This window comes from Pristiophorus japonicus, chromosome 13, assembly GCF_044704955.1.
Source record: "Pristiophorus japonicus isolate sPriJap1 chromosome 13, sPriJap1.hap1, whole genome shotgun sequence".
Taxonomy (NCBI): domain Eukaryota; kingdom Metazoa; phylum Chordata; class Chondrichthyes; family Pristiophoridae; genus Pristiophorus; species Pristiophorus japonicus.
The window spans coordinates 36109316-36133292 of NC_091989.1; the positions used below are offsets into that span (position 1 = coordinate 36109316).

Genomic DNA, 23977 nt, shown 5'->3' on the forward strand with positions numbered 1-23977 from the left:
GCCATTTGAATGACAATCAAGCATCACCCAACTGGCTAATTAAGAGCCTGTTTGCCTTCCAGTCAGCGTGAGAATGAAGTATGCCGCCAGAATGGTCATGTCGGGTGGCCAATGGAGGGAGCGTAGCAGTTTGGAGGTAGGAAGTCATGTGATGAAACCACCAGGAGTCGGACCAACCAGAGTTGGCAACCCTCCTCCCCCGTGTGCTTTGCCGTGGGCGATCAACTAGTGCTTTAAATAAATATTTTGATTTATCATAATTCAAATTTCTTTTCTATATCAAATACTTTTCAAAACTGCTGGCACAAATTACACCCCAAGCTGCTTCTTCCTAAATATGCCAAGTATTGACGAGGACTGCCGAACTACCTCATGACCCCAAGGAGATCAGATCATGGGGGTCTGCGTTCGGGATTCGTTCCAGAATTTTGAGAAATTATTTGAATATATTTTTGTCATTATTTATTTCACGGACTAGTTGGCTGAAATCTACATCCTGTATTAAGAAAAGCAAAATCAGTAAAAGATGTGATAAATAAACAGTGCTGTTAAGCTTAAAATGTTACAGTTGCACAGCGTTGAAATGCATATGCAGTCCATGAGTCTAACACTATATCCACAGTGCATTACTTCAAAGCATGAATGGTTTGGCTGCCTAAAAAAATGTAAGATCTTTGGGGACTTGTATAATTAGCAGCACGCTCTGTATGTCTTCTGGTTTGAACCTAAAACAGCAGCTTCAACACAAAGAAAGGGGTGATTATTTCCACATGGGTCTGCTACACGGCATCTAACTCTGTCTGTTTCTGATTTTGACCAACATCTTTTCACCTACAAAATCCTGCTGAGTTAAACTTGGAAAGGCTTCCTTATAAATTCCAGACTAATGAATAAAAGCTGGCCAACGCTGTTGAACTTGCTCTGATGAAAAATACTGAGTCAGACCTTAAAAACTTCAATTTCTTCCAAGATAAGCTCTTCATTATCCGATGCATTTTTAGGCAGAACAACAATTTTCTGGACAGTTCCCTTATCTGAAAGACATAGCAGAGAACAAATTACTTTATTATATGAAAATTGGTTAAAATGGAACTTTGAGATTCATAGTTTTTGAAGTCAAAGTGATTTGATGAACCTTATAAAATAAATAAATAATAGTTTTGATTTTCCATACCCAGTGGGCGTAACTTTAACTTTTGGTGATAATGTAAAATGGGCACTATCGGATCCTTTCCATTAAGGAAAGAAAAAAAATCAGACGTGTATATCGGACGGCCAATCCATTATTGCCCATTTTATACTATTGTCAAAAATTAACATTACCCCCAACTGGTGTGAAATGAAGTCTGCTGTTGGCACCCAATTTTTCATGGAAAGCTCATTAGCATAATCATGCATACTTCAGATTTAGATTTGGATGGGTAGAGGGAGCATATTAGTGGTGGGTTATTATGCCACCATTCTGCAATTATGCGTAGGTGGAATATTAATGGGTGCATATAATTAAAGGGGAATAGGATAACAAAAATCATTATTGTAAAGATTCTGAAGGTATTTCAACTCATTGGCAGCTTTTGTCAAGACTGAGGGGGGAAGAGACTGAAGAAATTACAGATAAAAATGAAGTGAAAGGAAATTCAAGGTGCACGCATGAGTCTGCAGGCAAATGACCGAGCAGCCCAGCACTTGACTGCCACATAATGGTTGCTAAAGTGGAGGTGGTCCTTTATGGGGTGGTTGTGAGGAAGCTGGCCCTTCTTGTCAATCAGTGGCACTATTCTCAGGGGTCAGCATTGCAGCATGGCTTCAAGAAGGTGGAGGAAGCATTCAGGTTGCAAGCCCTATGCTGAAGTTTTCCTAGCAACTGATGGCACGGTTCTGCATCTGTCTCTCTGATGACATCTCCCCAGCATTATTGTTGGGTCGATGCAACAATCTTTAGATATGGCTAATGGCAACTTGGTAGGGATGGCCAATCAGGCTATGCTGACTGTTGCTATCCATCTGATACCAACTTTTAGAGGAACAAAGGAGCAGGAGTATTGCTCTTCTGAATGTCTGGCAAACAAGAAAGATTTCTTCTGTATTGCTAAATGACAATTGGATGCTTTTAATGCAATCTGCTTATTGGAGTTTAGATCATTTTTTGGGGATGTCTTACCTGTGCCAAGAAAGAGGACATGGTATCTTCCATCTGCAGCCTTCACTTGGTCCACCACTATCTTGGTGTACTTGTAATCGGTGTTAATCCTTACAATCAGAGGCTGCTTATTGATTGGATAAATAGGGTTATACATCATAGGATGGTTCCGTATAAATGTAACCACTTCATCTGGAAACTCCTTTGTTGACAATGTGTTTGGTGTAAAAGCTCCTCCAGGACACTAACAATGAAAAGATGAAGACTAGAAGGTAATACAAAACAAGTACAAATCTGTTTCATTAAATGACATTGAAATTAATGTTTCCTGCCTGTCTCAGACTTTGATTTTCAGGCACTTTGTCAGTTTAAATAATGTTATTCTTGTGGATTTGTTTCAGCTGTTTGGACTGATATATTACCCACAGTAACTCTCCTCTCCTGCTGTAATCAACTAGAGCGTTTTAAACAGTAAAGTTTCAATGCTTGCTCCGTCCAAAATGATTCAAAGTTTACACTGTTCATTAATAAAATGCAGTGATTATTAGCCTGATAAAACATCCCTGACAATCTGGACTTCAAACAACAGTAAGATTTAAATCATTTAAACAGGCAATATGTATGAACCCATTATATAAAAAGCTGCCTTAAGCTTCAGGACTCAACAGCAGAACATTGGATTTTCAGCCCAAAATTGAATTGAAATTCTAGCTTTTTACTAATTTTCCAATTTAGTGAAGCTGTCGGGGTGATTCTATTCGCTTTGGGTTTGTGTGTGTTGTATATATTGTATGGCACAAATAAATCCAACATCTGAAAAGGACACCTAAGCCTACAACAACAACTTGTATTTATATAGCACCTTTAACATAGTAAAATGTCCCAAGGCGCTTCAAAGGAGAGTTAGAAGACAAAACATTTGACAATGAGTCTCATAAGGAGAAATTAGGGCAGATGACCAAAAGCTTGCTCAATGAGATAGGTTTTATGGAGTGCCTTAAAGGAGAGGTAGGGAGGTAGGAAGGTGGAGAGGTGGAGAGGTGGAGAGGTGGAGAGGTGGAGAGGTGGAGAGGTGGAGAGGTGGAGAGGTTCAGGGAGGGGATTGCAGAGCTTAGGGCCCAGGCAGCTGAAGGCACAGTCACCAACGGTTGAGCGATAAAATCAGGGATGTTTATGAGGGCAGAATTAAAGGAGCGCAAATATCTCGGGGGGTTGTGGGCTGGAGGAGATTAGAGATTGGGAGGGGCGAGGCCAAGGAAGGATTTGAAAACAAGGATGAGAATTTTTAAATTGAGATATTTTTTAAAGCCTAGGAATTATTGATGGCGATATCAATGGATTCATGACTAACATGCTCACATGACGTTACTCTCTCCTTTGTTTTAGCAGTTGTGTTCACCCATTTAAAATCAGTGAAAAGCCACTTCACCGCGTTAAACCTTCATCCATAAATATCACCAACAGTCATTTCAAGGTTCAAAAGTCAAGTTTTTAATTTCAAGTCCCTTTTCTACTCCTATATATTATAATGTGGAAACATTTATAAGAACACAAGGCCTCAGTCTATAATTCTAACCGTACATTGTTTTCAAGTTTGTAAAAGGTGCCAATGCTAATCAGTTTTTGGCCTGGTTGAACAAGGGAGATATGGTTCTACTCAAGAAGGAAGAAAAACCGGAAGGATTTGTCCTATACAGCAAATGTATACTTCCGGTTGGCTGATCACTGAGTAGCAGAATGGTAGTTGTGGAAAAGCCATGATGCAGTTGATTGAGGCAGGAAGTGCAGAAGCTGTAGAGGACACTGATAGGACATCCAGGGCAACTAAATATACTGGAGCTTTTGAAAGCTTGAATGGACCACATTTTTGAATTTTTAGTTACATCGAATTAGGCAGGTCATTCTTTTTTCAGAACTTTGTGTACTTTGCTCTGATGGTATATCATGAATTCCTCACACCAGCTGAAGGAAGAGAGCTGTACATCAACTGCTAAGATGGCTCAAGGAGACAGCTCCTGTGAGCACTTTAGCTCCACTTGCCTTGGACTGATTCTATTGCCCATCAAACCTAAATCTAGATCTTACCCATTGTTATTGGAGCCAAAGTTAATAGAAGAAGCAAAAATGTGGTTCAGCAGCATACTTTTTGCTGGTTCAAAGTTTATATTGAATAAGAATTTTAAATACATTATTAAAACGAATGACCAAGGTGGGTTTGATCTTTTGAATGGGATGTGCTCTCTTACCTAATATTCAGTTCTTGATACATCCTATGTTTTTATTTTAACTAGAACAATATTTAGTAACTGGATCAATGAATTTTGAATTTACTGGGATTGCCTATATCAATTATTACAGTTGAGTAAGTGCCAAGGACTCATGTAAAGTTCAGACTGATCCTGAGGGATTGAGCATGGATCTATTTAGATATTCATAAATTGAGAATGTTCAGTTTGGATAACTTTGTGTGCTAGATAATGCTTGTAATTGCAGCCGTAGGTTGACTAGCATTGCAGACTGAGCAGGAAAACTAAGTTTTCTAAGATAAAGATGAAATTGAAGGCTGGCTTCCAGTTCAAGTGCACATAATAATCACAAGTGAACCTCATTATTGAACCTACAAGTAGACTCAGACTGTGTTTCCCAAATAGAAAGTCAAATGTTCATCTTTAAAGCCCACATGAGAGGTCAGTTTAACATTTCATCTCTAAAACAGCACCTCCGACAGTGCAGCACTCCCTCAGTACTGCACTGAAATGCCAGTCTAGATTACATGTTCAAGTGTCTGGAATAGGGTTTGAAACCATACCCTCTGACTTAGCAGGGAGAGTGCTACCACTGTGCCAAGGCCGACACATTTAGGCTAGAAAATAATTTCTAAAATTGACTGAATTATTATACAAGCCAGGTCAATGTATGGAAGACCTCTATTACTTACTGTGCCAGGCCTTGGATATGGAATCCTGCCTTGGTATGGGACATATTGATGGTTTGGTCCCTCTTTGTGAGCAAATGGTCCGTTGAAGACAGTGTGAATGTCAAGCATGTTATAAACGCACACAGCTGAACCTTTAAATACTGAGCTATAGGAACAAGGGCAAATGCAGAGTTATTGGCAATGAAGGTATAAGAGAGGAAATGTATAATTTTTATTTTTTCAGCACTTATTCAACATCACATATAGATGGAGTCATAAAGGATACCATCAAATATTAAAATAATTTCAATCTAAATGAAGAGGTAAGCTTGTGAAAAAAAAGAGAGAAAAGAGACTGATAGAGCATTATTCATGTTAGGAACAGGTTTTTCTCAACTTGAGAAATTGAAACACTTATTGGGTTCTTCTGAGGTTAGATTTAAATGCAATGATAGAGTTTTTTTATTAGTTCTAGGATGTAGGCATTGCTGGCAAGGCCAGCATTTATTGCCCATCTCTAATTGCCCTTGAGAAGATGGTGGTGAGCTGCCTTCTTGAACTGCTGCAGTCTGTGTGATGAAGGTTCTCCCACAGTGCTGTTAGCGAGGGAGTTCCAGGATTTTGACCCAGCGACAATGAAGGAACGGCGATATACTTCCAAGTCAGGATGATGTGTGACTTGAAGGGGAATGTAGAGGTGGTGGTGTTCCCAGGTCACGGATTTGGGAGGTGCTGCCGAAGAAGCCTTGGTGAGTTGCTGCAGTGCATCTTGTAGATGGTATACACTGCAGCCCCGGTACGTCAATGATGCAGAGATTAAATGTCTAAGGTGGTGGATAGGGTGCCAATCAAGGGAGCTGCTTTGTCCTGGATGGTGTCAAGTTTCTTGAGTGTTGTTGGAACTGCACTCATCCAGGCAAGTGTAGAGTATTCCATCGCACTCTTGACTTGTGCCTTGATGTTGGTGGAAAGGCTTTGTGGAGTCAGGAGATAAGACACTCACCGCAGAATACCCAGCCTCTGACCTGGTCTTGTTGCCACAGTATTTATGTGGCTGGTTCAGTTCAATTTCTGGTCAATGGTGACCCCCAGGATGTTGATGGTGGGGGATTTGGCGCTAGTAATGCCATTGGATGTCAAGGGGCGGTGGTTGGACTCTCGATTGTTGGAGATAGTCATTGCCTGGCACTTGTGTGGTACGAATGTTACTTGCCACTTATCAGCTCAAGCCCAAGCCAGGTCTTGCTGCATGCGAGCATGGACTGCTCCATTATCTGAGGAGTTGTGAATGGCACTGTGCAATTATCAGCAAACATCCCCACTTCTGACCTTATGATGGAGGGAAGGTCATTGATGAAGCAGCTGAAGATGGTTGAGCCTAGGACACTGCCCTGAGGAACTCCTGCAGCGATGTCCTGGGGTTGGGATGATTGACCTCCAACCATCACAACCACCTTCCTTTGTGGAATAGTGGAAAGGGCTTTACTTCTCACTGTCAACGCTGTACTTGGATTTGATAATGAATGCCAAAAATGTAAAAGCATCCCATTCCACAGAACTGATATATTGATGAAAGCAAATATATCTCTCAAGAAAGCTTTCATTCAACAATAAAGAACATGAATGAGATTTGGTTAACACTGATATTCAGTAACTGTATGTGATTCTTATTTCTATTATTCAACAGCAGAAAGGCATTGCAGAAGCCAGCTAGCTTTCATTTAGAAACACTCTTTGTTGTGGTCAGCTACAGACATATAAACTGCCTTGTAATAGAAGTACCTTTCAAGGGGTCCATGTATTGTATTTAACACGATGAAATAAATATATTTAAAAAAATGCATTAAAAAGTTCTTCAGGATAAAAATAGTTTATAGAAAATGAGAGAAAGATATTTGAATTCTGCCTTACCTTGAAGATGTGAACAGTCCATAGACAAGGAGGTTTTTAGGATTCTCTGTTTCTAATAAAAATACATCCTCTGAGAGAAAGAAAATGTAATTATTAGTCATTTGTTGATTCTGAAAACATTTCCAGCAGGGATTCTCCAGTGTTTAAAACGATAAATCCTATAACTGAAGTGGGAGGAAATGATCTGAATAGTCAGATTGTGTTTTCATAAAATACAAGGCTCCTGTTATTAAACTTGCAGAGCTACACTGTATTGTGCCAAAAGTGAAAACTCTTACATTTGTACAGAGAACATGCATTTATGCCTCGATTTAACAGCAATGGAAGGATTCTTTGTCTTTCAATATGTTTCATCATCTAAACTGAACAGTCTTCCAAAATAGAGACGTAAAATATAATTTAACAATATTGCTAACAAAGAATGAGGTTTGTAATTAGAAATTTTGCATTCAAGGTTGTTTCAAAGAAGCAGCCATCACAGCAGACCTAAGATCAATGTGAGATCAACACAGATCATAGTTACATTATGTGTGAGGGCATGTTATCAAGTTTTGACTGTATTTTTGGGGCTCTGAAATATGGAAATTGAATTGATCACCAGAACAATTTCAAAAGGCAACTCATCCAACATTACAGCGAAATAACATTTTCCTTCAGGTTCTGAGCCATCTTTATATAAAGGAGAGGATGGACAGGCAAGATATCACTGGCCAGTAACTGCTCAGACAGTTTAGATTGAACGAGTTCACACAGAGTGCACTAAGTGTGGGGAACAGGCCGGCAAGGAAGGCAGTGGAGGTGGAGTGGAGTGTTTCAGCAAATTCAAAAAGGAGCTGGACAGGTTTTGAGAAAAGAAGTAATTGAGGAATAAAGGAGATGAAGTATGGTATTTCCTGAACTTTGTGATTACCAGACGGACCACAATGGCCTTTTCCAATCTTAATAACTACTGGCAGCTCTACCCTGTCCCACCACAGAACACCAGGCATTTTAAGAAAACAAGAAATTCCTTTTCTATATTGGAACTGCAGTAAAAAGCACCACAAAAAGGCAAGTTCTTTCTTTATGCCAACTTCTGCAGTGTAATAGATTTAATAATATACCATGTGATACGAAATATAATGTTATAAAATTGTTCACTTACGCAATTCATCAAAGTGAGTTTCAGTGCCATCATCATCTATCACGGAACACACCAACCGGGCCTTTAAGAATGTTGTCCATTTGTTAACAAGACTGCGTTGACCTCCTATGTCATTCTAGACAGTGAAGGAAATTTAGCGTAAATGTGCAGTGAAGGAAGGCTTAAAACATCTGGAGGAGTAAAATTAGGCTTCACACTTGTTCCATGGCCTGTGAAACACAGTTCTAACATTGTTAGCACAACATCAAAACCACATAGGTTTAAAACAAATTCTAGCGGTTTTAAAAATACTTTATGCACCCGTTTGTCAAATATTTTAAATTGTGCATATTTGTTTTAATTCAAGTTGCAGTATGGAACAAGTGTGCTCTTTCAAGTTAGCTTTAACATTAAGAACTTTCCATCAGGGATTGGTGCATTGCAGAGATCCCATTAGACTGCCCCAGAAACATTGGCCCCGATATTTATAGGGAGGTGGAGAGGGTGTTGGGGAGGGGGTGGGGAGGTGGGGAGGATATGGCGGGGTATGGGGAGGGTGTGGTGAGGGTGTGGTGGGGGTTTGGGGAGCGTGCGGGGAGAGTCTGGTGAGATGGGGATTGTGTGGGGAGGGTTTGGGGGGGTATGGGGAGGTGGGGAGAGTCTGGTGAGGTGGGGATTGTGTGGGGAGGGTTTGGGGGGCTATGGGGAGGTGGGGAGAGTCTGGTGAGGTGGGGATTGTGTGGGGAGGGTTTGGGGGGGTATGGGGAGGTGGGGAGAGTCTGGTGAGGTGGGGATTGTGTGGGGAGGGTTTGGGGGGGTATGGGGAGGTGGGGAGAGTCTGGTGAGGTGGGGATTGTGTGGGGAGGGTTTGGGGGGGTATGGGGAGGTGGGGAGAGTCTGGTGAGGTGGGGATTGTGTGCGGAGGGTTTGGGGGTGTATGTGGAGGTGGGAGAGTCTGGTGAGGTGGGGATTGTGTGGGGAGGATTTGGGGGGGTATGGGGAGATGGGGAGGGTCTGGTGAGGTGGGGAGGGTGCGGTGTACACGATAGCAGGTTGGATTTCTGGCCAGACCGGGGATGCAGAGGTCCTGCTGAATGTAATGGCAGGACTTTAGAATTTCCTTCTTCCTAGCCCGTCCAGAAGCTGGCCAGATTGACAGGCTGATCAGCTGCCTGGTGGGAAAACAAGCAGCCAGAGGCTGCAGCCGGGATCCCCGGCAATTGCGATCGCAGGGCAGACCGGGAATCAGAGCCTGGTGGGGGTGGAGGAAAGTTGGTGATCACGGTGATGGGGAGAGAGAGGCTGTGATTGGTGGAAATGAGGCCGAATGGTTTGTTTGTGGGGCCGGGGGAGCACTCCCGCTCCTCCTGTCCCACCTTCTGGATCCGGCAGCTCCCGTCTCGCTTTCACTGCCGGGTTTTCCGAGCCCTGGGAAACCCACGCGGCAGCTGTTAAATTTAAATCAGGCTCTCAATTGCACTGTTGGAGCCTGATTTAAATATGACACTGAAGTCTCTGCCTCCCCAATATAGGACAGACACAGGCCTCGCAACCTGCCACCGTACAAATGACAACGGGCGCCTACGTGCATGTTGGGGATGCGTTCCCCATTTTGTAGGATTTAATCTCCCCCCCCCCACAACCATCCTGGGGGTTAATATCAACCTCATTACCCTTCCACTATAATGTTGACATTTCATATTCCAACCTCTGAATGAGACGAGCCAGCTCTTGTCAAATTGTAGGCACTTTATGCTGTTGAAATTAGACTGAACTCTTTTCATTGCAGTGAGGCGGGAAAGAAATAAGACATTAATACCATTTGTTTGGGCAATTCCCAGTTCCAAATTTGTACAACAACTTGCATTTATATAGCACCTATAACCAATGTTTCGAGGCAGAGATGCAGAACCGTAATCAGTCAAAAATGGAGATATTGGGAGGGGTGACGAAAAGCTTGGTCAAAAAGATGGATTTTAAGGTAGGCCATAAAGGAGGAGAGGGAGGTGGAGGAGTTTTGGGAAGGAATTCCAGTGTGAGGGCGTCTAGGTGACTGAAGACATCGCCATCAATGGTGCAGTGAGGGGGGGGGTGCACAAGAGGCTAGAGTCAGAGGGATACAGAATTCGGGGTAAGGGATGTCAGGCTGGAGGAGGTTACAAGTAAGCCATGTAGGAGATAAACCATGCGAGGATTTAAACAAGAGAATGCAAATTTTAAATTGGAGGTGTTGGGAGACCAGGAGCTAACATAGGTCAGCAAGAACAGAAGTGATGGGCAAGTGGGACTTGTTGCGATAGGATACGGGCAGGAGAGTTGCGGATAAGCTGCAATTTACAGAGCATGGAGGATCGTAGGCCAGCCAACAGAGTATTGGAATAATGGAATCTGGAAGTGACAAAAGGCATGGATGAGAGATTCAGCAGCAGATGTACTGAGGCAGGGAGGGACGTGGCGGGGGATGTTACAGAGGTGGAAGTAGGTGTTTTTTGTGATATGAGGTCAGATGCTCATCTTGGGGTTGAGTAGGAGGCTGAGGTTGTGCATGGTCATGTTCAACTGGAGACAGTGGCCAGAGGAGGGGGTGAAATCAGTGGCAAGGGTGCAGAGTTTGTGACAGGGACTGAAGGCAATGGTTTTGTCTTCCCAGTATTTAACTGAAGGAAATTGCAGTTCATCCTGGACTGGACGTCGGGTAAGCAGTCTGACAGCACAGAAGGAGTGGAGGGGTGGAGAGAGGTGATGGAGAGGTAGAGCTGGGTGTCGACAGCATAGAAGGAGTGGAGGGGTGGAGAGAGGTGATGGAGAGGTAGCGCTGGGTGTTGACAGCATAGAAGGAGTGGAGGGGTGGAGAGAGGTGATGGAGAGGTAGAGCTGGGTGTCGACAGCACAGAAGGAGTGGAGGGGTGGAGAGAGGTGATGGAGAGGTAGAGCTGGGTGTCGACAGCACAGAAGGAGTGGAGGGGTGGAGAGAGGTGATGGAGAGGTAGAGCTGGGTGTCGACAGCACAGAAGGAGTGGAGGGGTGGAGAGAGGTGATGGAGAGGTAGAGCTGGGTGTCGACAGCACAGAAGGAGTGGAGGGGTGGAGAGAGGTGATGGAGAGGTAGAGCTGGGTGTCGACAGCACAGAAGGAGTGGAGGGGTGGAGAGAGGTGATGGAGAAGTAGAGCTGGGTGTTGTCCACATATATGTAGAAGCTGACCCCACGCATTCACAATATTCTAACTATGATAATGACCTCACATTGCATTGACAACTTTAAGTTCATGAAGTAGAATTATAAAAATAAAAATGAATACATTGTAATCATTTGAACTTTTCCTTGTTGTATTTGCAATATTACCCATGTATCTATTTGAGAAAACAAATTTGAAGTTAATGGTGAAGAAGATCGGGCCAGGTGTGAAATGGGCTGGCGATTTGCTATCAGTCTGTTTTGTATAACTGCCACTGACTAATTTCACCCCACAATGTCAAAAGACTGTCTTCAACTTACATTTTTGTCATTACTATTTGATTTTATGACATTTTGCCACCTGCAATTTATTTTCAACCTGCCTTTCTGCAGAGCAGCAAGAAATGGAATTGGAATGCAACACACTGTTCTATTTTCCAGTTCTCTTGTGGCTTTGCAAACTCATACTCTGTGGAAAAAGCCTTCATGATGGGGCTTCAGACTGTCATGAGGGATGTTGCAAGCACATAACACTTCGACCTTTCACTGAAGGAGGATCAGTCTATGAGCCGCCCTGGGGAGCCCTGGTTTTGTCCAAGGTTTCCTGCTGGAATTTTTTTGAACAATGAATCCCCATATATAAAACAAATGTGGCTTCTCTGCTTTGCCAACTCATTTTGCTCTCCTTTGGTACTATTTGAAGGTCATACCACCCTTGCGGACAAGCGGGGATACATTTCCCTGTGGTATACTCATAATTAGCCCACCATGAACTAAGATTCTTGCAATAGCAATGTTCTGTTGATGTTGCAGGAGTGCCAAACTGCTCCAGTTATTGCCGATCCCGAGCTAAGCCTACACTGTGACTTCACAGCGAACCTTGAACCTGATCTTTCTTACACTCTTTTGAAAACTCCTCTTTATTCAGTAAGGTATATTCACTATTCTTGGAAAAAACATTACAAATATATGTTCAAAACTATCAACTAACTGGCAAATTCTGGGCATCAGGCCTTTGGACTTCAGTGTTTTCTTTAAGATACATTTTTATGTTGTGATTGGTGAATCTGAGCCGCTATTTAAAAAGGTGTGCACAGTAACGTTAGAAACATAAGAGGAGTCAGAACAAGATTTGGCCCATTAAGCCTCCTCTCTCAACAAATTCCTTCCATTTATTTTATCTGAAGGGAACTTTCTTCATAAATGCTCTCAGATCCTCAAAAGTAATCAAGCAAAACTTCAGAATAATATGCACCCCCAAATTCTCTATTATTCAGTCTTATCTGGCAGGCCTCCACAGTCAACTTCCTTCCCTACAATCACATGTCATGGAGTATTTGATCACCACACTCTATATCTATCCCTACATCTTTCAATGCTATACACAACTAGGTAATTTTGAAGCATTCCAATGCCTGGTCTTACTTGAGGTTTGTTAAGTTTCAACCCGTGTTCCCTAGTTCTGCACTTACAATCAATGTCAAATGTCTCATTCTATCTCCATGATCTATGTGACTCAGCAATTTGAAAACTTGGATCGTATCTTCTTTTGTCAAAAGTCTTCACTCTGTAAACGAATATTTGATTAGCCTTGCTGACAACAACTTCATATGGACTGAAAGCTTTCAGTAAATGACCAATAATCAATAATGTCCGCTTTTGCCAGCGGGTGAGAGGATTGGTGTGCATTGTAATCATAAAGTGATTGGTATTGCGGTTACAACAATCTTGGTTTGAATCTGAATCATGGCATTGCATCCTTCCTCATACACTATGCAGCCTGCTTCCCATGTTTTTATGTAAAACAGGAGCTTGCAATTGTGTCCATATATCTACTGTTTCCTGTTCCACTATGCATTACTTTATATTTGACTACATTAAATCCAACTGCCATTCTTCAGACCAACTGCTTAAGTTACCACCCCAAATGGGGCGCACCCGAATTTTTAGCCCAATGTGTTCAATGGTTTATAAGAGGCACATTCATTATGCTGATCATTAATGCCTTCTAATAAGTGAATATTATCCGTGTGCATTTTCCTGAAAAGACATGGGGGGAAAAATTCGGTACCGGGGATGGTACTATTCGCACGGTGCGAGACTTTGCGCCAGGCACAGAAGTCTCGCCTTGCACGAGAAATTGGGGTTATCAACCCCGAAAGGAAGTGAAGCATTAAAGGAAGCACTCCACTTCCTTTCTGGGGCGCTAATGGGCCGTGTAGTGCTGCCGTGTAGGAGGGGCATTCCCTCAATTAAAGTGAAGTGCCCAAGCTGCAAACTCTGGAGAGAAAAAAGGGTCCTACCTGGGCCTCTGGGAAGTGGAGGTGCTGTGCCAACAGGCCAGCATTCTAGCAGATTGCCAGGATGACCAATCGCGGCACGGATTCCGTGTTCAAAGCACCAACGGGGCGCAGGAAAAAGTGGCAATTTTTTTTTTCCAAATGCATCAAACCTCCCCTTTAAATTGTGCCCCGTGAGTGACCGGCGGCTTGGTTCACGTCTCCTGAATCTGTCGCTGTCATCACCTGGCGCAGGGTCCAGGGTGCTAATATGTGATGACGTCATCATTGCCGGCGCATCGGAGTGGGGCACTATGGGTTAGTGCCACCGCTAAACTCACACCGAATATAGCGGGAGTCATTAGTGGCGTCGTGCCTAGGCGGAAAGTCGTATGCGCCTCGTTCGCGCTCCCAGTGGCGCTAACGGGAGGCGCAAATGACCCGAATTTCTAGGCCATGGAATTTTGCTATTGAAAGAACTAAATTTGACAAATGCACTTATGGTTTTGATACCAGCTATTAGGACTTAATGGGTCCAACTTTACTCCTCAGTTCATCGGTGTAACCTGGCTGAGTGAGCGAGGAAAATCAGGCTTCTGCTGTCTCCCCAGTGCCTAACGCTACTTCCATAATTCCCAGCCAGAATTGATAGAGGGGTTACAATACATCTGTTCACATCTGGGCGGATGTATCATAATTAGACACAAATGGCAGGTATATCATATTTCCTGTTATTGGCATCTTAGCAATTTTGGGCACTAGGAATGCGATATGTTCCCGATGTCTAGGGTTGCAATGGGCCGCAGGGATGGATTTATAAACCGAAGGCCCACTTTGCTTAGTGTGAGTGCAGAGAGATCAATTGAGGTGGGAAAGGCAGGAGGTTTGAAATCAAAAATCTTAAAATTTTTCAACATTTCAGTTGCACCCCTGGCCAAACTGCACAGCAACCATTTTTCTCTCCTGATCCAAGGCGATTGGCCTGGCCCACCCAAAATAGTGGCAGGGCTCCATCAAATTATTTAAATGATTCTGACCCCAGGAAAATGGTGAGTGTTAGTGGTTGAGTCATGGGTTGGGCAGAAATCTTGCCCCACCTAAGTTATACCATCACTCATACAGTAAGTGAGGTATTCATTCTGATTGCAAAATGAAATCTGCTTCAGAATCTAAGTCTTTCAAAACAAGACCACCTTTATTTATTCAATGGCTCTGCAATCTGTCAGAGGTATACTCAAGAAATCACGTCCAGTAATATAATGAGGTTGAAATCTATGGTCAAGAGCTTTACTTACGGGGCATATTCTGGCAATCCTGGAGTGAATTTGTTTGGTATTGCCATTACCATCTGTCACCTTCTCCCGAAGGAAAAAGTACAATTTTGCATCATTTGGGTCTGTGCCATCGGGAATGATCTGGGCAGCCACAAACACAGGCTCTAGTAACAGAGAGAAGGGTAGATACAGCAATGAATAGAAGATTAACACCTTTGAGCCAACATTAAAGAGAGTTCAAACTTAAATCAAAATTTAAGACATGTGACTGATAGTTCAAAGCCTTAGCGCACACAGGACAATGACCATCTCTACATGAGCAAGGTTAATAAAGTAGGAAGAGCGTAGGTGCATTTAAGGGGAAGATAGAGAAGTACATGAGGGAGAAAGGAATAGAAGCTTATGTAGATATGGTGAGATAAAGTAGGGTGGAAGAGGCTTGTGTGATGCTTGCACACCGGCACAGGTTAGTTGGGCCGAATGGCCTGTTTCAATGCTGTAAATTCTACTTAATTCTATTCTATGTCGTGGACCATGAAAATTATCTGAAAGACTTCAGAAAAAAAAATGGTATCAGCTTACATTATGTGCTTTTCTGCAGTGTGGCTTGAACCTACAGCCTTCTGACTCAAAGATGAAAAGTGCTGCCAAATGAGCCAAGTTAAAATGTTGTATAAAATATACTACTGTGATCAAAATGATGGTCCAGTATAATCTAGCCATCTGAACTGACTAGTAACTATACTTTCATAAGAAGTAACATCACTCCCAACTGCCAGTTATTTACTATTTTTTTTATTAATAATCCATATACCAATTTCAGGATTAGTTTCATAAACCAAAAATGAGTAAATTAGACACGTACTCTGACTAATAATGTCGCTGCTTTACAACTATAGTTTTGCAGTGTGGACACCTGGCAAGCTTTCTTGGTTGCAGTTGTGTACCACATAGCCCAGAAAGTGAGAATTCAAACAGTGGGAAAAAAAGCTTGCAAAAATTACATGTCACTATAGGTTGAGTTGGTGCATTAGGTACAGCTAAACTAGCTAATTAAGGATATGTACCACTTAGCCACTTGGAGTTGTGCTGGTCTGTCCTTATACTGTTTCGTTTAGTAACACTGCGGAATATTGCTGCATCAGTGCCCATGAAGTCTATGTACATTCCTGAAAATAATTCTTCATCTAGAGAGAAAGTGACATGAAGATCATAAATAACACATAATGCAAACATATTTGAATAGTGAAACATTTTACAAATATGATCTGTTGTTTTATTTTCTCCATCCTACTCACTGATCATAAAGGACACGGTGTCAACGTGAGGGTTAAATGAGCAGCGGCCCTTTCCAGATTCATTCTTTGATTCTATCTTAAATATTTGTTCCTGCAAAATAAAAAGAAACAGAAAGGGTGATTCATTATTAGCTGGAGTGATCTTCAGGTAGAACACAAGTGCAGGTTGTGAGGGGCACAGATTCCTTGAGGTTTATTTCTGGGTCTCAAATCGGGCTTCAGGCCTCATTAACATTGCCTGGACCAGCCGCCTGTTGTGCCTCCACAGACAGCTGGGTCCTTTTGATACAGAGAAAGTTCGGGCCACTTTCCCCCCAAGGCAGCGGCCCGAAGATAAATCCCAGCGGGTGGGTGGGGGGGGGATGCTGGAGCGGCAACAGAGTGGTGTGGGGGGGCGGGGGGGGGGTGGTGGGGACACAATCAAGGAGTACTATGGAGTGGGACAGCATACCCAATCCTCTTGGCTGCACAGGAATGATGTTCAAAGGTGCAAATAAACCCTCATCTTTTGTTGGCGGCTACAGCTGCCCCTGAAGAATGCAGAGCGGGTCAGGTCCAGCTCCTGCTCCATTCAGCCCAAAGCAATTTCTGGCAGGGAGCCTGAAACAAGTGTTTGGCCCATGATTTAGATATGGAAGTGACTTAACACCCATTTTAGGTGACCACCGGGACACATCAAAAATGGTCCGACTCAATATTAGAACAGACATTCTTTGGGAGCGGGACATCAGTTCCCTAAATTGGTCCTTATTTGAGGAGCTTGAGGGCCAATTTCTACCCGTGCACAAAATCAGCCTCTTAATTTGAACGAAGAATGTGTGCCTCTTTCCCAGCAATTTCAATGTATATTTAAAGATTTGTGCTGTTTAAATGAGGTCCAGTTGTATAAGGACTTTTAGGTAATAAAGCTGATAAAATCCACCCTTGTTTTCTAAGGTGATCCTGATTATAAGTAGTTCTAAAATACTAATTATTATTGCTATGATGAGGAAGTATTATGGACAGACATTGTCAGAGTTAGAAAAAAGACAACAGTTTGACTGTTTCTCTTAATCTGCCTGTTTTAGGCACTACAGCAATTTGGTGCCAATTCTCGCCTATATTTGGTGTTAATGCACCAAACTGTGCCAGAACATTTACCGCAATCCAGATCCTCAGGTAGCCGATTGTTATCGGGCAGCTGATAACAATTGCTGCATTAAAAGTTGTAGAAGCCACAAAGTGTTCTGTTTTTGTCTACTGGGCTGGAGGTACAATGTAAGTTTAATTACTCATCCTACTGCTGCTGTATACATTGCTTGTATGATGCAATTTGACCCCATGGTGGCCGACACTCCATCTTCTTACCATTATCTGTGATAAGTGTTTTATTATTTTATGCATCACATTAGGTTAAGTAGCCAACCTTAAGTAAATAAAAATGTCATTGTTATCTCTTGCACCACATGGATTATGTATCTATGTACTGCTAATTAGTCTAAGATTGGACAGCCATTGAAAACCATGAAGAATTAAATAACTCGCTGCTTCTTGTCTCAGTTGGAAGAACAGTATCAAAAGATAAGAAACAAATATAGGACAAGAAACTGGAAACAGATCTTCAAGTGAATCCTAGACTGTGGTTCCTCTTGCACAATCAGTAACATTGCATGGTTGGATTGAGCCACATGTTTGGTTGAAATGAAAACAAAATCCTCCATTATATTGAGGACAGTTCTGATGAAATGTTAGTACTCATCATTAGAAAAGGAAAAGGCAAATTGAAGTTGACTAAATAAAGTTGGAATTTCGTATTTACCAGAAAGAACAAAGGCTGTATGCTCTACTTTTACAGGCAACTAATGAAAGTCTATTTATTCATTTATGTAATTGTTATTTAAAAGGAAGTTGCAGCTAGTTTTACAATGTTGTACATAGTCCCCTGAAGTTATTGTTTTGTCTCATATCCTAAGAACTCTGTAACACATTTCACCACAGGTCAGTGAACAGCTTTCCCCTACATAACAACAGTGACTGCACGTCAAAGTAAATAATTACCTGAGGTGTTTTGAGATGTTTCCGAGAGACATGATAAGAGGTTACGGAAGTGAAAGTATTCTAAAATAAAAGAACCTGGAAAATTCAGGAAACAGAATGTAGTGCAATAACTACAAGGGTTAGAATGTAATGTGCACCAGGTGGTAGTAATCTGGATATTACAGCATTGCTGTGACAGAAAAACATCCCTCTGGTCAGTTCAAGATTTATATGCACAGCAAATATATATACATCTTATATAATGACTATTTAATTGGTGATATAATACTAACCTCAGACCTACGACCTCTGTTGATGTACGTGCAGACGGGACTAAATGCACCACTTCCACAAACAAATAGATGAGTTCGGTTATAAACTTGTATGACACGAACAAAGTTACCACAACCATTCTGTCAAAAACAGAAAATCATGAAGAGGGCAGTGATCAAGGAGTCACTATTAAATAAGTCATCTACAATACATAAGTACTAAAAATTTTGCTTTAAAAATATTCCTTGATGTATTTAAAGGCCCAAGTTTCCACATGATTTGCGCCTGATTTTTAGGAGCAACTGGTGGAGAACGGACTATCTTAGAAATCGCAATTTTCCACATTTTTTTTTCTGCAGTTCTAGTCAGGTAGAACAGTTCCACTTTGGAACAGAATTTAAATAGTACCCGCCCCCTCCCACTTACAAAATCGGTGCGAGTGTAGGCTCCGCCCCCCTGGGCGCCGCGCCAAACAGACATGGAGCTGCAGGGCTCTCCAGAATCGCGAGTTTTTTTTCCGGCGCCGTTTTAGGCGCGAAAAACGGGCGCCCAGCTCAGAGGGGCGCCCGTTTTTTATCGTGTGGAAACTTGGGCCCTAAGAGTGTAACTTGGTAAAGTTTGATTAATACAGCTGAAAATGGGTTTATCACAAAAAATAAACATTTTAAATCACCATGTCAATCCACCACCTGTGAGTAACCTGATTTTAAATGACTGAAAATGACTTAAAAAAAATATATACAAAACTATTTTCAGCTTAATTTTTGGAGCCTCCTCAAAGGCCTGCAAATGAACGCAATTAGCGGAAACTCCCAATGGTGATTAATTCACCCTGGGGGGCCGTTGAGAGTTTTGTGGCCGGGGCCTGCTTCTAGCGCCATGTTTTAAAATTAGCGCAAAGGATCGCGGAAACTCAAGTTGCGCTGAACGCAATTTGCGCTTAAAATTCGTCGATCTTTTGTGTCGGTTACGCCGATATCGGGGGAATTACGCCGAAATAACCAGTGCAAACTCCAGGCCCTAACCTTTTTACCAAATTTTTGGTTCACTTTTGTTATTGATATTTAACAAATGCTTTGCATCAGCAGTTATAAAAAGAATGATATTGAGCAGGAGGTAAATCGTAAATTGGTTAAAAGCCAGATGAGAGATATTACAATAAGTTAAAGGAAACCATTAGAGAAGTTATTTAAGCTAAAGGGGGACAAAGTGGTGAAATGGGATCCATCCAAGGATCCTGAGGGAAATGGGGCAAGAAATCGCAGCGGGTTCTATGGAGAGTGGGTGTGCGATGGAGGGCTGGAGATTGGGCACTGGAGAGAGAGCTAACCTGGGTATATACAGCCCAGTTAGTTTAACATCAGTGGTAGGGAACAATTTGGAGTCTTTCCTTAAAGAGGAGGTTACTAAATACCTAGATGGAGAAAATAATTAGAAGCAGCCAATATGGATTTCAGAAAGGTAGATCATGCTTGACAAAATTGGTAGAGATCTTTGAGGAGGAGGCAGATATAGTGGATGGAGGAAATGCATTGGATGTGTTGTACATGGACTGTCAGAAAGCCTTTAAAAGAAAGAGTGGCTTTTATATAGCGCCTTTCACAACCACCGGACATCTCAAAGCGTTTTACAGCTAATGAAGTACTTTTGGAGTGTAATCACTTTATTAATGTGGGAAATGCGGCAGCCAATTTGCACACAGCAAGCTCCCACAAACAGCAATGTGATCATCTGTTTTTGTTATGTTGATTGAGGGATAAATATTGGCCAAGAATAAATATTGGGATAACTTCCCTGCTCTTCTTCGAAATAGTACCATGGGATCTTTTATGTCCATCTGAGAGAACGGACATGGCCTTGGTTTAATGTCTCATCTGAAATACTTCCAACAGTGCAGCACTCCCTCAGTATTGCACTGGAGTGTCAGCCTAGATTTATGTGCACATGTTCCTGGAGTGGGACTTGAACCCACAACCTTCTGACTCAGTGGCAAGGTACTGTCCACTGAGCCATAGCTGACACTTTAACAATGTACTTATTATTAAAGAACATTAAGGGCTATAGAATTAGGGAGAGGGTTTCAAATTAGATTAAAATCTAATTTTAAAAGCGGAATCAGTAGGGGGGAGGAGGGGGGGGGCGCGGGGACACAGGGATTTCAACTTGCTCCCGAAATGAACAGCAAGTCAGTAAAACAATTGCTCCACATGCTGCTCCGTGTTGGCCTGAGGCCCAAGCCAACTTTGGCATCGGGCCTCATTTGAATGGAAGTGGTAAAGTGCAGGTGCCAAATGGATGACTCAATGCAGTTCACTGGTTGGGGCCTGACAAATTCCTGTTGGTTCCTATGGCTGAAGCAGCCTGCAGGTAGATTATATGGGTGGGGGAGTGGGTGGGGAGGTGAAGCCGAGCAGGGTGAGCCCAGGCCAGCCGTGGTATGCTGCATTTGTATGGCGCCAGGACGAGCAGTCCTGCTCCAAAAAAATGGAACTTTGAAACATTTGTGGCTGTTTCTTGAGTTACCTCCAGGAATCCTTTGAAGGACCGTTGGTCATGGCACTCGGGACCCGCTACAATTATGTGGAGCATGTGTGGTGCAAGCTCTGCCCATCTGTACTTGAATTTTTCATAGGGTCCTACAAATGACGTAGGATCCAGATTTGCAAAATTAAGCAGCCGTATGCCTATTTGAGACAGACGGTCTGCTTGTCCATTTACATGCCTGGTTGAAAATGGCAGCAGGCGGGCCTTGGGCGTCAATGGGGCAGCCACGGTATCCCTCTGTGCCCACCCCTCCCCGACTTTCAATTCCAGCCCACCCATTTTTCTGGGGCAAAAAGGACGGCCATGAGTTGAATAAATATTTCTGAGGGCCTTAGGAAACTACAAGGGGATATTGATAATATGGTGGAATGGGCAAAAAAACAGCAATTGGAATTCAATATCAATGGATGCAAAGTAGTATGTATGTGTTGGTAAAGAAAATAACAATAATAATTATATTTGGAATGGGGGAAAGCTGAGTGATGTGGAAGAGTGGAGGGATTGGCAGATTCAGGTTCACAAGACATCAAAAGCAGCTCCTCTAATGGCTAAGGCTAAAAAAAAATGCTAAGAGAATACTGTGTTTCATGGCAAGAGGGAAAGAATATTAAAGTTGAAATGTAATTGTGAATCTACATGAAATCTTAGTAAGGTCACAGTCGTGGTGCTGTGTGCAGTTACTGGCTCCACACTATACACAGGTTGAACTTAAGACAACAGATAGGGTACAGCACAGATTCATTGGGATGCTGCCTGGTATGAAGAAATACAAATATAAAGAACGACTTGAAGAATTGGGGCTATTTTCATTAGAACAGAGGAGAATGTGGGGTAATTTGACAGAGGTGGTTCAAATTATGAACAGATGGGACAGATAGATAGATAGAAATTGATTTCTTCTCATGGTTGAGGAGTCTAGAACAAGAGGACATAGATATAAGATGAATTGGAAGAGATTTAGGCAAAAGAGCAGGGGAAACATGTTTACACAGAGAGTTGTGAGGCTGTGCGATTCATTACCAGAGTTAATGATTGAAGCAGAGACTATGCCAACATTTAAGTATAGGGAAGGTAGCTGAAGGAAAGCGGAATAATGGAATATGGGAACAGGGTAGGCACATGGGATTAGAATTACTGCTCATGTGGAGGATAAATACCGACATGGACTGGTTGGGTTAAATGACCTGTTTCCATGTTGTAACTCTAAATAATTCCATGTCTGTCAAAAAAAATCCATCATCACATGGAGAATCTAAACATTTGCTACTTACATTTGGATCCTTGCCAGCCATTTTGCATTCATCCACTTTATTGCTCGATGCTGGCCAGTGAACCTGATGAAAGACATCGCAATACTTTAACACACTATTAAAGCAATTCAGAGCTCAGTAAATGGGAAATACACCCAATTTAGATGGAGTTCTACGATCTGTTTATTGGTAGTTGTTTCGGTTAGGCATTCTTACTGTAACAGAAAAGTTGCCGGCGGAGAGGTCAATTAGAGAAACAAATACCAAGAGGAGAGCCCCACTCCCTCTATAAAAAGAAAAGGACAACTGGCATAGTCATTAGAATCGGTTGTCTTCAGGCACGTTATTAAATCGATTTTTTTATCAGTTTATTTGGAAAGTAATTCAATATCATATAATTTTTGGATGTGCTGACATGATTATTGCCAGAAATGTCCTATTAAAAGCAGCTTCTGGATTTCCTGGACTGGCTGTAGCTCCTTAAAAACTGTGGGGAAACATGATAGGAAGCACGCTGTCACGTCATAGGAGACCAGTATGGCCAGATACACCCAATAATTCTCATCACTGGGTGGTCTGTGCAATATCTGCTTGTAACAGCGATACACCAAAGGGCAGATGGAAATCTTATAATAACAGCATTAACCAAAAGTCACATTCACATCCAAAAAACTTCAGAGATGGAGCTTACAGTAAGAGGATTCTGGTTGATGCTGTTTACGTTGAGAGACAGAATGTGATCTTTGCAGCCCACGTATAAGCGATCTTGATCTTCATCCATCAGCAGGATTCTATAATCCAAAGGCTTCGAGGATAGACCATAAAACTGAGATGTATGAGTGGCCTTCAAATCTATAAAAGAAATGCAGGTAACAACATTATTAATATAATAGCTTTGCTGGATTCTTTGTAATAAAGTAAAACATGATGAAGTAATGTCGGGTAACTAAAAACAAGTTAGCTGGAGGGCTTACAGACAAGCTCCCAATTCTACCTCTCCATGTTCAGGACTGTTGCTACACTTTCCAACTGTTTGTCCCACATCAACCTTCGGATGAGTTGAAATTTCCGTCAGGTCAGTGTTAGCAAAACTGATCTCAGATCCGACCATCTCCTATGTGCCTCTAGCTCCAACTCCACCAACTTTCCCATCTACCCTCTTAGGCAGCATTCAGCTGCACAACTTTGATATTCTTTCCCAACGGTTTCCGCTGCTCTAGCAGTGTGTCACCACGACTACATTTTTCCACTTTGAGAACATTGCCTGCTTCAAGCATTACCTCTTCCAATCTGATTCTAAAACTCGAATCCAGATCTTCATCAGCTCAAGGACTGACCTTGCAAAGGCTTCACAACCTCCATTATTCACAACTTCACCAGAAATCTGCAGCTCGTGTCCACTACTGCACAAAGTCCTACACACTGTCACCACCGCCCCTGCAGATCTCCATTGGCTCTTTGTCCACCAGTTAAATGATTTCAAGTTCCTTGCCCATTTCTTCAAGTTCCTTCACAAACTTACTCTATACTGTCTGAGTGATCTTCTCCGGCTATACATCTCTACGCTTCTCTGCTTGTTCAGTACACCTTTCCCTCCACCATCGGCAGCTGATTATTCAGTCACCAAACTCCTGCAATGTGGATTTCTGTCCCCAAACCACTTTACTTTGCTATCTCCCTACTTTGTCTTCAAAAACCTCTCAAAAGAACATACCCAGGAAATTCCCGTGACCTCCTGCCACCATTTCAATGGGAGATCAACGGAAGCCCTGGGGAA

The 23977-nt window shown here is 42.3% G+C and overlaps 1 protein-coding gene across 3 annotated transcripts in view; it reads right to left on the minus strand.

Moving 5' to 3' along the window:
* sema3c (sema domain, immunoglobulin domain (Ig), short basic domain, secreted, (semaphorin) 3C) overlaps positions 1 to 23977 on the minus strand; it is a 151298-nt gene that overhangs the window by 39117 nt on the left and 88204 nt on the right. For all 3 annotated transcript variants that reach the window (XM_070897368.1, XM_070897367.1, XM_070897366.1), the window contains exons 3-13: positions 22892 to 23052; positions 22222 to 22284; positions 18427 to 18546; positions 16118 to 16208; positions 15887 to 16006; positions 14841 to 14983; positions 8113 to 8227; positions 6969 to 7038; positions 5079 to 5223; positions 2162 to 2384; positions 946 to 1034 (exon numbers count right to left, since the gene is read on the minus strand). In XM_070897368.1, the coding sequence (XP_070753469.1) occupies positions 946 to 1034; positions 2162 to 2384; positions 5079 to 5223; positions 6969 to 7038; positions 8113 to 8227; positions 14841 to 14983; positions 15887 to 16006; positions 16118 to 16208; positions 18427 to 18546; positions 22222 to 22284; positions 22892 to 23052 (1340 nt within the window). The remainder of the gene's footprint in view (positions 1 to 945; positions 1035 to 2161; positions 2385 to 5078; positions 5224 to 6968; positions 7039 to 8112; positions 8228 to 14840; positions 14984 to 15886; positions 16007 to 16117; positions 16209 to 18426; positions 18547 to 22221; positions 22285 to 22891; positions 23053 to 23977) is intronic.